General features: G+C 44.0%; 1 protein-coding gene across 1 annotated transcript in view; it reads right to left on the bottom strand.

Annotated features, from left to right (window-relative positions):
- Nucleotides 1–13198, bottom strand: part of BST1 (bone marrow stromal cell antigen 1) — a gene marked incomplete at its 5' end in the record, with an annotated part of 28943 nt that overhangs the window by 11214 nt on the left and 4531 nt on the right. Inside the window, 4 exons of the mRNA XM_082608523.1 lie at nt 2374–2460; nt 6327–6419; nt 6983–7059; nt 9906–9988. Coding sequence (XP_082464649.1) covers nt 2374–2460; nt 6327–6419; nt 6983–7059; nt 9906–9988 — 340 coding nt within the window. The remainder of the gene's footprint in view (nt 1–2373; nt 2461–6326; nt 6420–6982; nt 7060–9905; nt 9989–13198) is intronic.

Here is a 13198-nt window from a genome sequence, read left to right as displayed (position 1 = left end):
GTAGGACTCCCTACTTCTCAGTCTACACTATTCAGATATTTTTTACAAGAGTAGTTTGTTATTGCTATGTTATGCCCCCCAGAAAAGATGCATTGAGTTTCACTGAGTCTGGATCAATACAGCGCTAAGCAGAAAACAATCAAGAGAAAAGAGAGGCTTTGGGGAAAGACATCGCCAAAATTTGCAGGGATCCTAGGGAGAACTTTCAACTGCCACAGGACAGAGGTCAGTGTCACCTGAATTTTGAGAGGCATCTGGCTTGAGTTTGATTCGTTAACCTTGTTCGCTCTCCCATGTTAAGCCTGTTGTTATCGCCCCTGGGCTCCCAGGAGCAATAAAAACCCTACCTTAACACAAAGAGAGCCCAAGAGCAGTACAAAAATGGGAGCTGGGAGGCTGAGCCAGGCAAGGGAGGAGCCCTGAAACCAGCTTTCGTGGGGGAAACTCGAGCCAGTAAAAGCAGGCTGAGACCCTGAGGCTCACAGCCTGTTAGTCAGGAATGAGACCCTGGCTGGGCTCCCACACTTGACCTGATGACTTATAAAAAGACAGCCTCCTCGGGGGAGGTCCTGGACCAAAGCAAAGGGGTCGTAACTGTGGAATTTTTAGCCATGGTTTTCTCTACCATTGAGCTGTTTTAGAGTAAGAATTATCTTTTATTTCATTTACTAAAATCTGCTGCCTTGATTAAGAATTAGAGTTCTATAGTAGAAACAAAAGAGGAATCTTCAGGGCCACTCAATGCTGGGTTCAAATTTCAGCTCTGTCACTGAGTGGTGACCTTTGGGAACTTGCTCAACCTCTCTTAACACTTAATTTACCCATCCATGAAAAGCGGATATTTATATAAACCTTAAAAACAGACAAAACTAGGGCTTCCCTGGTGGTGCAGTGGTTAAGAATCCAGCTGCCAATGCAGGGGACACGGGTTCAAGCCCTGGTCTGGGAAGATCCCACATGCTGCGGAGCAGCTAAGCCCGTGAGCCACAACTACTGAAGCCCGCATGCCTAGAGCCTGTGCTCCACAACAAGAGAAGCCACCCCAGTGAGAAGCCTGCACACCGCAACAAAGAATAGCTCCCGCTTGCCTCAACTAGAGGAAGCCTGCGCATAACAATGAAGACCCAGCAGAGCCAAAAATAAATACAATTTAAAATTTAAAAAAAGAAAACAGACAAAACTAACCTATGCTCTTACAAGTCTAGAGAGTGGTTACTCCTGTGGGCAGGCAGGGAGCCTGAAAGGGAAGCCAAGGGGAGACTACGGGTGCTGGTTGTGCTCTGTTTCTCGATCTACATGCTGGGTACATGTGTATGTTGAACTTGTGAAAATTCACCCACCTGTATACTTATGGTTTCTGCATTTTTTCTGTACACAGATTATATTTCCAAAAAAGAGTATGTGCTTCGCTTTGTTTTCAAAAGAGGGTGATAACAACACCTAACTTGAGAGATTCCTGAGACCATTAGCAATAATAGATGAGTAAAATGGTACAGCTTCAAGCTGTGGAAAAAGAACAGCTTTGAGGGGCTTGTTCTCCTGGGGAGTCCAGAGTACGGGGAGACCCACACTTCCAGGGGCTTTGCTCAGGTGGGACGGTTACCTGATCCATGGAACTTTTGAGACAGCAGAGGGCAACAGGGCCACCTGGACGGTCACGGGCACTGGCAAAGACTGCGGATGTAACGTGCACCCTGCCCTACCCACAAACGTTTGGGAAAGCCACTAAATCCCTGCAGTGTTGGACTCCAGCCCCTAAGGAGACAAACAGGCCTGTAGACTCAGGTGCCGACACAGAGAGAAGAAGGAAGCAGCAAGGTGAGTAATTCCCAGTCCAGGGGAGGGCTTTCAACTGCTGCAGGGATTGAGCCAAATTTACCTACATTTCCAAGTATCAGGAATGCCCTGAAACGATCTCTGATTATACGTATATAAAGCGCCTGTCCCATAACGTGCTCAATAAATGGTAGCTATGATGATTTTCCTGTTGGTCCAGAGTCACCATGCATCTCTCTGTAAGTATCTCAAACTCCACCTTAGCACATGTCATGCACACCGTGGCATCCAGAGATGCAGGGACCACAGTCCCTGTTCTCAGGTGATGCACATGCAGTAATCAAGTGAAGAGAAAGCTAGACATACACAAATGACAAAGGGCTGCTGTCTGTCCTTTAGCGTCATTAAAAAGGACTCTGGACAGAAGTGGGCGGGAGCCAGGTGGAACCCTGGCCAGAAGGCACTCCCAGTCCCCACACCCAGTGACAACCCAGAAGGCACAGTTCCGTGGGCTTTGGAGCTGATCTCTGAAAAACCTTTTCGGCAACCCTCTGCTCCTCCTTTGAATATATACACTGACTATAATTTGCCACCTACTTGTAGTCATTGATACAGCTATACTGGAAACCCATTTTCTCCAGTCTCTCTTCCAGGATTTTCACACTGCCTTCTCCACAGGATTCCCTGAAACACAAAAACATAAAAACTATCAAAATAGAAGGAGGAGAGGATGGGGGGAGCTGTTTCTGTGTTAATCAAAAAAATATTTTGACCGTGTGCTCCCTAGATGTTCTCCTCTCTGGAGAAATACGTGGCAAATTCTCTGGACCCAAAAAGGCTGCCAGCAGTCAAGCAGCGGGTGCCCAGGACGGGGTGCTCTGAGCTTTCAAACCTGCCCGAAGTTTTGCAAGTCACAGGCCTTCGGAGGGCTTCTGCCGGCGCATGCGCGGTGCTCCACAGGGCTCATCACAGCCCCGCCCGCCAACGCAGCGCTGTGCTTGTGCGCCGAGCCTGACCAAAGGTGAGTGCCAGCCTGTTCAACCCAGAGTGTATTAAGTTAAGCTTCAAATGGAAACAAAAACATACATGTCAAAAATATGAGAAAACGTAGATAAACAAAAGGGAAAAAACCCCAAATCTCACATCAGTAGAGATAACTGCTGCTAACATTTTGGTGTACATCATTCTAGACTTACAGTATATTTATTCCCACAAGAGTTTTAAAATATTACAATGTGATTCTGCTGCCCAACGCATTTTGTAATATGCGTTTGCCCATGTCTGTGTATATACATATATACCTCTCTGCCATTATTTTTAATTCCTGCCTGGTCTACCTTACATAATCAGAACACAATTCATAAACGCAGTCGCCTCTTGTTAAAGACCAAGGTTTATTCCTATATTTCAATGTCATTGACACTACAAAAAAACCTTGTTGAAGTTTCATTCTCATGCACATGCTTAATTATTTGCTTCCTTAGCATACATTCCTGAAAGTAGGTTTCCTGTCACCGAGGTTTTGAATGCTTTTTAAGGCTTTTGATGGCACTGCCACACTGAACCCCATGTTGACCACCCCAACAGAGTATAAGATGTCTATGTCCCCACGTTCTCAACAACAAGGATTCTTGCCCTCCCGACGGTCAGAGTTAAGCAGGGGGATTGATAAAGGCAGAGGTGGGTACAACACTGCCAGCTGAGATGAGTAGGTATGTTATTCAGGTTGCAGACAGGATCTGGCCTCAGTTTACCTGGAGTGGGAAGGTGAACAGCCTCCCCACTATAAAATTAACAGAGAGGGAGTGTACAGGGAGGAAATGAGCCATTGGAGGAAGTTTTCACAGAAGTGGAATTCTAGGCATTACGGGAATGAAGAGGGTAAGGTGTTGAGTGACATCATGTTTTAGAACCTTGCCAAAATCTGGGACTATGTCCTTCTCTGGGCCAAGTTCACTACTTAGAATTTTTTGGTAAGCAATGACATGGAGGTTTCAGGACACCTAGACACAGAGCTCAGTCAATAGGTTATTTAATTTTTTTTTAAATAAAAGCAATCAAAGCAGTGCTAAACACAATTAGCTATCAGCCATGTGATTTTTCACTCTCTATGATTTTTTCCCCTAAAATCTGAGCAGTTTGGGACCCCCTTTTCTTAGCTCATGACCTGCACCTCCATCCTGTGGCACAGATGTAGACAACCAGGTGTTCTTACCCCTTTATCATCTCTCCTGACACAGAAATAATGGGCTGAGATGACAATGAATTGCAATTTCCTTATCTCATTAAAAACAGATTCAAAGAAAACAAAAATAAACAAATGTGACCTAATGAAACTTAAAAGCTTTTTGCACAGCAAAGGAAACCATAAGCAAGACAAAAAGACAACCCTCAGAATGGGAGAAAATATTTGCAAATGAAGCAACTACAAAGGATTAATCTCCAAAATATACAAGCAGTTTATGCAGCTCAATATCAAAAAAACAAAAAACCCAATCCAAAAATGGGCAGAAGACCTAAATAGACATTTCACCAAAGAAGATATACAGATTGCCAACAAACACATGAAAGGATGCTCAACATCACTAATCAGTAGAGAAATGCAAATCAAAACTACAATGACACTTTGTTATAAAGCAGAAACTAACACATCATTGTAAAGCAATTATACTCCAATAAAGATGTAAAAAAAATAAAAAACTACAATGAGATATCATCTCACATTGGTCAGAATGGCCATCGTTAAAATATCTACAAACAATAAATGCGGAGTGGGTGTGGAGAAAACCTCTTGAACCCTCTTGCACTGTTGGTGGGGATGTAAATTGATACAGCCACTAGGGGGACCAGTATGGAGGTTCCTTAAAAAGTTAAAAATAGAACTACCACATGACCCAGCAATCCCACCACTGGGCATATACCCTGAGAAAACCATAATTCAAAAAGAGTCATGTACCACAATGTTCATTGCAGCACTATTTACAATAGCCAGGACATGGAAGCAACCTAAGTGTCCATCATCAGATGAATGGATAAAGAAGATGTGGCACATATATACAATGGAATATTACTCAGCCATAAAAAGAAATATAAATTGAGTTATTTATAGTGAAGTGGATGGACCTAGAGTCTGTCATACAGAGTGAGTAAGTCAGAAAGAGAAAAACAAATACCGTATGCAAACATGTATATATGGAATCTAAGAAAATAAAAATGGTTCTGAAGAACCTAGGGGCAGGACAGGAATAAAGACGCAGACGTAGAGAATGGACTTGAGGACATGGGGAGAGGGAAGGATAAGCTGGGAAGAAGTGAGAGAGTGGCATGGACATATATACACTACCAAATGTAAAATGGATAGCGAGTGGGAAGCAGCTGCATAGCACAGGGAGATCAGCTCGGTGCTTTGTGACCACCTAAGGGGGTGGAATAGGGAGGGTGGGAGGGAGATGCAAGAGGGAGGGGATATGGGGATATATGTATACGTATAGCTGATTCACTTTGTTATACAGCAGAAACTAACATAACAATGTAAAGCAATTATACTCCAATAAAGATGTTTTAAAAACAAAAGATTCAAAGGACTATCTTTCTCTGATAGATACATTAAAACAACAAGCAAGCATAATATCTAGACAAAAAGCAACTTCTCACAGAAACAAGAAAAACAATACACATTGTTTTTCATGCAACAATAAGTATAAGTTGTCTTCTGGGAAAAGAAGAGCAGATTCTGGTATGACTATGTAATAAGTCATTTGCAAATTTAATCTACTGCCCAAGAGAAAAAAATATCACTCACTATATGGTGAGTCTTAGGGGGTCCTGGCGGACTGAAATGGGGAACTTGCTAAGATTCATCCAAAACATTATTTCAATAACACGTCCACTCAATGCTTTCCCCAATGTAGCTTCAATGCTCTGAAGGACAGGGTCCCAGCTGCTTCTGAAGCACCATCATTCACAGCTGCACAGCTTTTACCAGGCTTGGCCTTATTGGCTTGTCTCTGAGCCAACTGGGTTTCCGTTTTTTATCTTTAGTTTTGCCAGCAGTGCCCTTTGTTGATGAGAAGGATGAGTTCAAGTTTGCATTGATATCTGAGCTGATATAACCACTTGAGTTGGTGGCTTCCTAGAAAAATATGGATCATAAAAATTTCCTTAGCCAGTTATTTGAGACCCAGCTGCGAAACTGGTTGTTCTCTGAGAAGAACGTCTTCATTACATGGTCCATGAGTCCATTCTGTGAATTCCCAGTGAGGCCTTTGAGCTTTAAATGACCAGGGAGAAAAACTGGCTTTGACCTACACAAATGACCTACTCAGAAAGGCTGAGAGGAGTATCTGGATAGAGGAGGTTTTCTCTCTGGGCTGAGGACTGACTCATGGCATTTCCAGAAAGTCAAGCCTTTGCCTTTCTCTGCCCACCACATTAGAAACAGAGAAGACTGTTGATTCCCCAGAAATGTAAATGTAAATCAGACTGGATCATATCACATCCAAGAAAAGCATGTTTGCACAAAGATCATTACCAGTAGCACCATAACTTACACATTGGATCCCCCGATTTCATGCATAACCCAGATCTCAATGCGTGTGATTTTATCCTTCTGTAAGTGGGGAATTTCAAAATCTGCAAAAAACCTGAGAAACAGGAAAGACATTTCTTAAAGTCCTAAAGCAATATGATACTGTTCCCATATCAATGTTAGTTGACTTACACATTACTTTTGTTTTAAAGCTTTGAGGGGGGGCACTTTTTAGCTTTAATTTTTAGGTTACTTATTTCATTCAGGCATTCATCAGCTGTTAGTGGTATAAATGTACGGACATAGTTCTGATCTCCAGGTCATTCAATTGTTTTTCTCTACCTGATCTTACAGAAGCAAGCATTAGACTGGGGATGTGGATGATTCTCTTAAGCCTCCATTAAAAACAACTAAAGGGCTTCCCTGGTGGCGCAGTGGTTGAGAGTCCGCCTGCCGATGCAGGGGACACGGGTTCATTCCCCGGTCCGGGAAGATCCCACATGCCACGGAGCAGCTGGGCCCGTGAGCCATGGACGCTGGGCCTGCACGTCCGGAGCCTGTGCTCCGCCGCAATGGGAGAGACCCCAACAGTAAGAAGGCCGCGTACTGCAAAAAAAACAAAACAACTAAAAACACATTTTGGCATCTTTGTCTTACATGTTGGTGCTGCATTCTTACCCTTTTACAGGATAGGCTCCTGTTGGCTCTGAACCATTCAGCATGACATAGATCACCCCAGAACTATCCTTTGCATACTGCAAAAAGAAGCAAGCATTTTGAGTAAGCTAAGATGTCATTTTTAAGCTATGAAATGGTCAACTGTTTTTTAAATTGACAATTTTCAATACTGGCAAGGATGTGATAAATTTGGTGTTTCATAGAGCCAGAGGGATGCAAACTGGCATATCTTGGAAAGCAAATTGCATTGAAATGTCAAAAACGCAGTAATTCCATGCCTGGGAATCTACCATTATAAAATAATGCAAACTAGTATCAGATTCCAGCATTGTATCAGCTAGTGTACACTAGCTTATGCTGGCATTACAAGCAACCTCAAAATCACAGTGGCTTTAAACAAGAAAGATTTATTTCATGCACACACTACATGTTTATCACAAGTGTTTGGATTTGGGGTTTGGGTTTTGCTCCATATGTCCTTGCTCTGGGACCCAAGCTGATGCAGTCTCCACAACTGCAGAGTCACTGGTTATCAGGAAAGGGAGAAGAAAGTGGCAAATCACAGACCAGTTCTTCAAGGCTTCCACCCAGATGTCACACAGTCATTCCTACACACATCCTATTGGCCAGTGTAAGTCACACGTAAATAACTTCAAGAGACAGAATGAGTGCAAACCACATGCTCAGAAGATGAGCCAGAAATACTTGGTAAACAGCACGAAGGATCACCTGGTGCACAGAGATGTGCACAAAGATGTATATTGCAGCATGGTTTGTAACCAGTCTAAAACAGTCAACGTCAACAACAGGGAAGGATAAGTCAATTATGGCACTTTCATGTCTGAAATATTACCCAGCCATTAATAAAAGTCTACAAAAGATATGCAATAACATAGAAAGTGCTTACATTCAAAGCAAAAAGCGAGACTAGGTGGACAGAGCATGTGCTCCACTCTGTTAAAAATAAATAGGCAGAAGTCCTGGAATATTAGTCAATATTCTCTGGACCTGTCTGTCCCTGAAATTCCCAAGGGACAGACAGGTCCAGAGAAGTTCCCAAATCTCCAGTTGAGAACACTACTGGTGCATATAATTTCCCTGATAAAACGTTTATTCTAGTGTGAAGCCGGGTGGGGGGGCCGGCAGGGAGTATCACGCAGCTCTGTGACACACGCCCAGCAGAGCCATGCCGAATGCCAGCCGCAACAAAGCAACAAGGTACTCCATGCCACGTCTGTCTCAGATTGCTTCCAAGTAGGCTAACAGTCTCAGTTAAATCTGCAAATGTCAAGGTCTGATGACCACTATTTGCCCTTAGGTAGCATGAATATGGATGATTAGTTTTCTTATTTATACTTTCTATAATTTGTCATTCTCTATCCTGAGCAGTTATTACGTTGATAATAAAAAATTTTTTTCATTAAAAAATGCATGCAGATACAGTGAGGCTCTATGAAGTCATGGTCAAAAATTTGGTTTCTGGCTGCTGCACTTAGTAGCTGGGTAATAAGTCTGATCAAGTTTCTTGGCCTCTCTGTGCCTCATTTTTCCTATCTGTAAAACAAGGGTAATAAGAGTCCCTACCCCATAGGATTGTAAAGATCAAATCACTTAAAATAATACTTAACATTTATTGAATACTTCTTTGCTATAGTTCAGACCCTCTCCTCATCACTATACTATACTACCTCTCCTCATGTTCAGACTATCCAGCATATTCTAAGGGCTCATAAAATGTGGGCATGATTATTGGATTATTAGATTCCCATTCTAGAGTTGAAGGAAGTATAAGATGGTGGCTTCCAGCACACTTTGAAGTTGGGCAGATCTGCTGGGGAGAATTTTTTTTTTAACATATAATGTTGACATCACCCCCAAGTTGATGTTATGATCCCATGTTCAAGTGATGATGCATCCACAGCCTCCCACTCCTCACTGAGGTTCTCGGGCAGCTCACTGCCAGCTGCCTGGAGCCTGTACTCGAAGCAGAACCTGTGGGGAGTGGGCTTGGACGGAGGGCTCCGACCGGAGCTGGCAGGAGAGCACAGGAATAAGAATGCTTCTGTCTGGAGCGGGCCCTCTGCTTAGTTCCAAACTGCAGCTGTGGTGGAGGATTTGACCAAAGTCTCGCTCACCCTGATTAACAGTGGACCCAGTGAACACCTGGTGATCCAGAGCAGGAAGTAGGACCAGAAGAGACACAGAGAGCCCTGAAAGGAGCTTGGTGGCAGTGGGTAGAAGGACCTGACATCCACCAGCCTTCTAGTCAATACAGCTAACTGTTAATTGTTGACTTGCTTTGCTCAATAGTTGAGCTAAGGACTGCACCCTCTTTATTTGGAATCTTTGGTCTAACGCTGGTGACAGAAAATGTAAGCTGTAGTCACTGGCATGTTATAGCTACCGATAGCTATCATCAACTGTGGTGACAATACCCTCTGAGAAACAGACCCACATTTAGGGGACCATTTCTTTGTCTCCATCTTATCCCTGGTCTCCTTTAGCCTCCTCTTCAGTTCATATCAACCTTGTGCACATCTCTGACGCCCACATCTAGATCTTAGGGGTCCCAGGCTCTCCTATAAAGCAGGGGTTACCCCACTTCACACCTCAATCAGAATCACATTGATTTGAACTACTAACAACAAACACAACACCAGAGTAATAATGACTGTTTAATACCTTCTTCTGGAGCTAACATTCAGAAGTTTTTCTCTGTACCAGGCATTGCATTAAGCATTTTAGCTTCTTAAATCCTCACCCCTTTATGGAGCATAGAGCGTGAATCAGAATGTTGCAAAGGTAGAAAATGAGACTCACAGAAGTTTAGTAATGACCCAATGGCCCAGCCTCTGAACCCTTCTGTACCCTGTTCACAGATCCCACACCTGCTCAGTCACCCAGCCAGCCATCCCAGGATTACCTGGATAGATGCACTTTTCCAGTAAGAATCCACAGGATTGTTTTCACAATCTTCTGATGTAGGGCAGGATTGGTAGTCGAGTCCTACAGGGAAAACAGACAAACACATTTTATTTCAAAGGTTATATCAAGGAAGAATTAATTGAAAGTATTTGCTGGCTCCACAAAATATACTGAAACTCATTCTATATAATGTGTATGGGCTTAACATTCATAGTTCTGCCCACCCAGTCCACAAGGAGCCTGGTGAGGAAGCACCCAACCCCTGATACAAAGACATTTGTCATTGTGCTCGGCACAAATGTGAGGAAAGCAGAGAACTAAACAGCTGGGTTAATTCTCTACTGGAGCTCTAGCAAGTGATATATACATACATATATATATAATATATATATATCCAAAAATTATATATAATAATATTATATTATACATTATATCCATATTAAAAATTATGTATTAAAAATTTATATTTATTACATATATAATTTTTTTTGCATTGTTGGGAGAAATGCCTTCTCCAGTTAACCCAGTTCTTAGAAGTAAATACAAGAAAAATAGACAAAGAAAGTAACAGTCCTTAACCAGAAAATAGAAATTTTATAACATTTAAAATATTGGGCTTCCCTGGTGGCGCAGTGGTTGAGAGTCCGCCTGCCGAAGCAGGGGACACGGGTTCGTGCCCCGGTCCGGGAGGATCCCGCATGCCGTGGAGAGGCTGGGCCCGTGAGCCATGGCCGCTGAGCCTGTGCGTCCGGAGCCTGTGCTCCGCAACGGGAGAGGCCGCAACAGTGAGAGGCCCACATACCGCAAAGAAAACAAAACAAACAAACAAACAAAAATCTATAGAAAATGTTAAAATGTATTACATTTAAAAGAATTTTAAGGACAAAATTCAGCAGATATATAATGGGATTTGTTCCCATTTACTCTATAAAAAAAGGAGAAAGTGCTAACTGACAATTCGTTCCAGGGAGAACGAAGCAGGGCAAAATGTGAACTTCTTGAAAGGAAACACATGGAGCTTCCTTGCTCCCTCTGGGTGCACCAGCATCTCGATGTGCTCACCAACTTGGAGGCTCCCCAAACCCCATCAGAGAGGGGTTTTTATGGAGATTTCATGAAGTAGACATGATGGATTAAATCACTGGTGATTAACTCAATCTCCAGTCCCTGGCCCTTCCCAGAGGACAGAGGATGGGGCTGAAAGTCCCAACTCTCTAATGATGCCTCTATCTTTTTGGTGACCAGCCCGCATCTGAAGCTATCTAGGGGCTCCCAACCACCAGTCATCCCATTACCATACAAAAGACACTCATCACTCCTCAGGGTCCAAGGGTTTCAGGAGCTGTGCGCCAGGAACCGGGGGGACCAAGACCAAGTATTAATTTGTATTATACCACAGTCTCCCTCCCTTCATGATCTTTTCATCTCATCCCTCCTCTATTCTCCCTTACCCTCTGTAGGATCATCAAACTGAGGCTTCCTGGTCACAGTCCACTGGAAGAATGGCCATGTCCATTTGATCTGCACCCTACCATGCTTCCCATCTCACGCAAAGTGGAAGTCAGCATCCTCACAATGTCCTGTACTGTCTGGCTCTCCTTTATTCCTCTAGCCTCACAGTCTACTACTTGCCTCTTCACTTACTGCCTGCCTTTCTGTTCCTTAAATATGCCATACACACTCCCACCTCAAGGCCTTTGCACGTGCTATTCCCTCTGTCAGGAAATGCTCTTCCTCAAGTCCTTTAGGTCTTTGCTCAAACATCAGCTTCTCAGTGAGGCCTTCCCTGGGCCTGTGTAAAACTGCAATGCTTCCCTCTCCCCTCCTCACCAGCCAGCACTCCCTACCCTCTCTTCCCTGCTTTGTTTTTCTCTGTAACCTTTATAATCTTATGGCGAATTATATGTATATGTTTTTACTTGCCTGTTGATGGTCTTACCTCCACCCCTGCCCCTATAATGTAAGGATGAGGTATTATTTTCCTGGTTTATTCTCTGTTGTGTTCCCAGTGCTTAGAAGAGCAAGGACTGGCACGGAGGAGGCACTCTACAAACTTTATAGATGGATGAATGAATGGAGGAGCAAGAAACAAAACTGAGCTTAGGTTAATTTTTTTTTTTTTTTTTGGCCACACCGCACAGCATGTGGGATCTAAGTGACTCCAATACCCAGGGAGGAAGAACGTCCAGTCTTCACGAAGGGACCACCTCCCCCCAACCGCTTTCCTTGCTGGCCTTCGTCCTGCTCAGCCTTCAAGACTCATCCAGAGCAAGAGCCTTCAGGAAGCTTCCCGAGGCTCTGGTCTATGCCGGTGTCTCCCTCTGCTACTTCCTAGCTCTGGGTCATTCCCACCTCAGAGCACACCTCTCTGCACTCACAAAACTACATGTTTCCTGAGGGCAGAGACCGCTGTATCACCAGCTCCTAGCATGGGAGTTGATGAATGAAGAGCCTTTTCCTTACTATCAGGCCAGCCCCTGTGACTTTAACTTTCACTGTGATTTTGCCAACTACAAAATTGCCACTTGCCATCTACCTCTACAAGGATTAAATCATGAGCCGCTGCAGCCGCTGACCTTCAACACCCCCTGAAAGGAGTTCAGGGTGGAGATCAGGAATGAGGCACTCTGGGCTGTGGGAAAAACTGGCAGAACAGGTCTTTAGATAGTTAAATAGTTTCAGGAGAAGATTTTATGAGCCCAAGTCTTGCATCTCCTCCTATCTAGGAAAGTACTAAAATCATTAATGGTGACATCTGTTCCTTGTGACTAGCAGCAGGTCTCTGCCAAAATGTGTGCCTGGGGCTTCCCCGGGCTTCCCTGGTGGCGCAGTGGTCGAGAGTCTGCCTGCCGATGCAGGGGACACGGGTTCGTGCCCTGGTCCAGGAAGATCCCACATGCTGTGGAGAGGCTGGGCCCGTGAGCCATGGCCACTGAGCCTGCGCGTCCGGAGCCTGTGCTCCGCGACGGGAGAGGCCACAACAGTGAGAGGCCCGCGTACCGTAAAAAAAAAAAAAAAAAAAAAAATGTGTGCCTGACTTCACACACTCACCCCCTTCACTAAAATCGTACATAACAGTGACCCTTCCCCCCTACCTCTTTGGAGCAGTTTCTCAGAGCTATCTGAAGTGCTGTCTCCCGGGCTATAGTCATCATTTTGCCCTAAATAAAGCTTAACTCTCAGCTTTCACGTTGTGCAATGTTTTTTTAAGTCAATAATTTGAATCTCAAAATATCTGCTGGCGGCCTGGAGCAGCTTCAGAATCAGTAAGAAGAGGGGAGAATCCTGGCC

This window comes from Mesoplodon mirus (genome assembly GCF_964341445.2).
Source record: "Mesoplodon mirus genome assembly, chromosome: 2".
Lineage (NCBI taxonomy): Eukaryota > Metazoa > Chordata > Mammalia > Artiodactyla > Ziphiidae > Mesoplodon > Mesoplodon mirus.
Note: the sequence above shows the minus strand (reverse complement) of the source record. Positions and strands in the feature narration are given on the sequence as shown.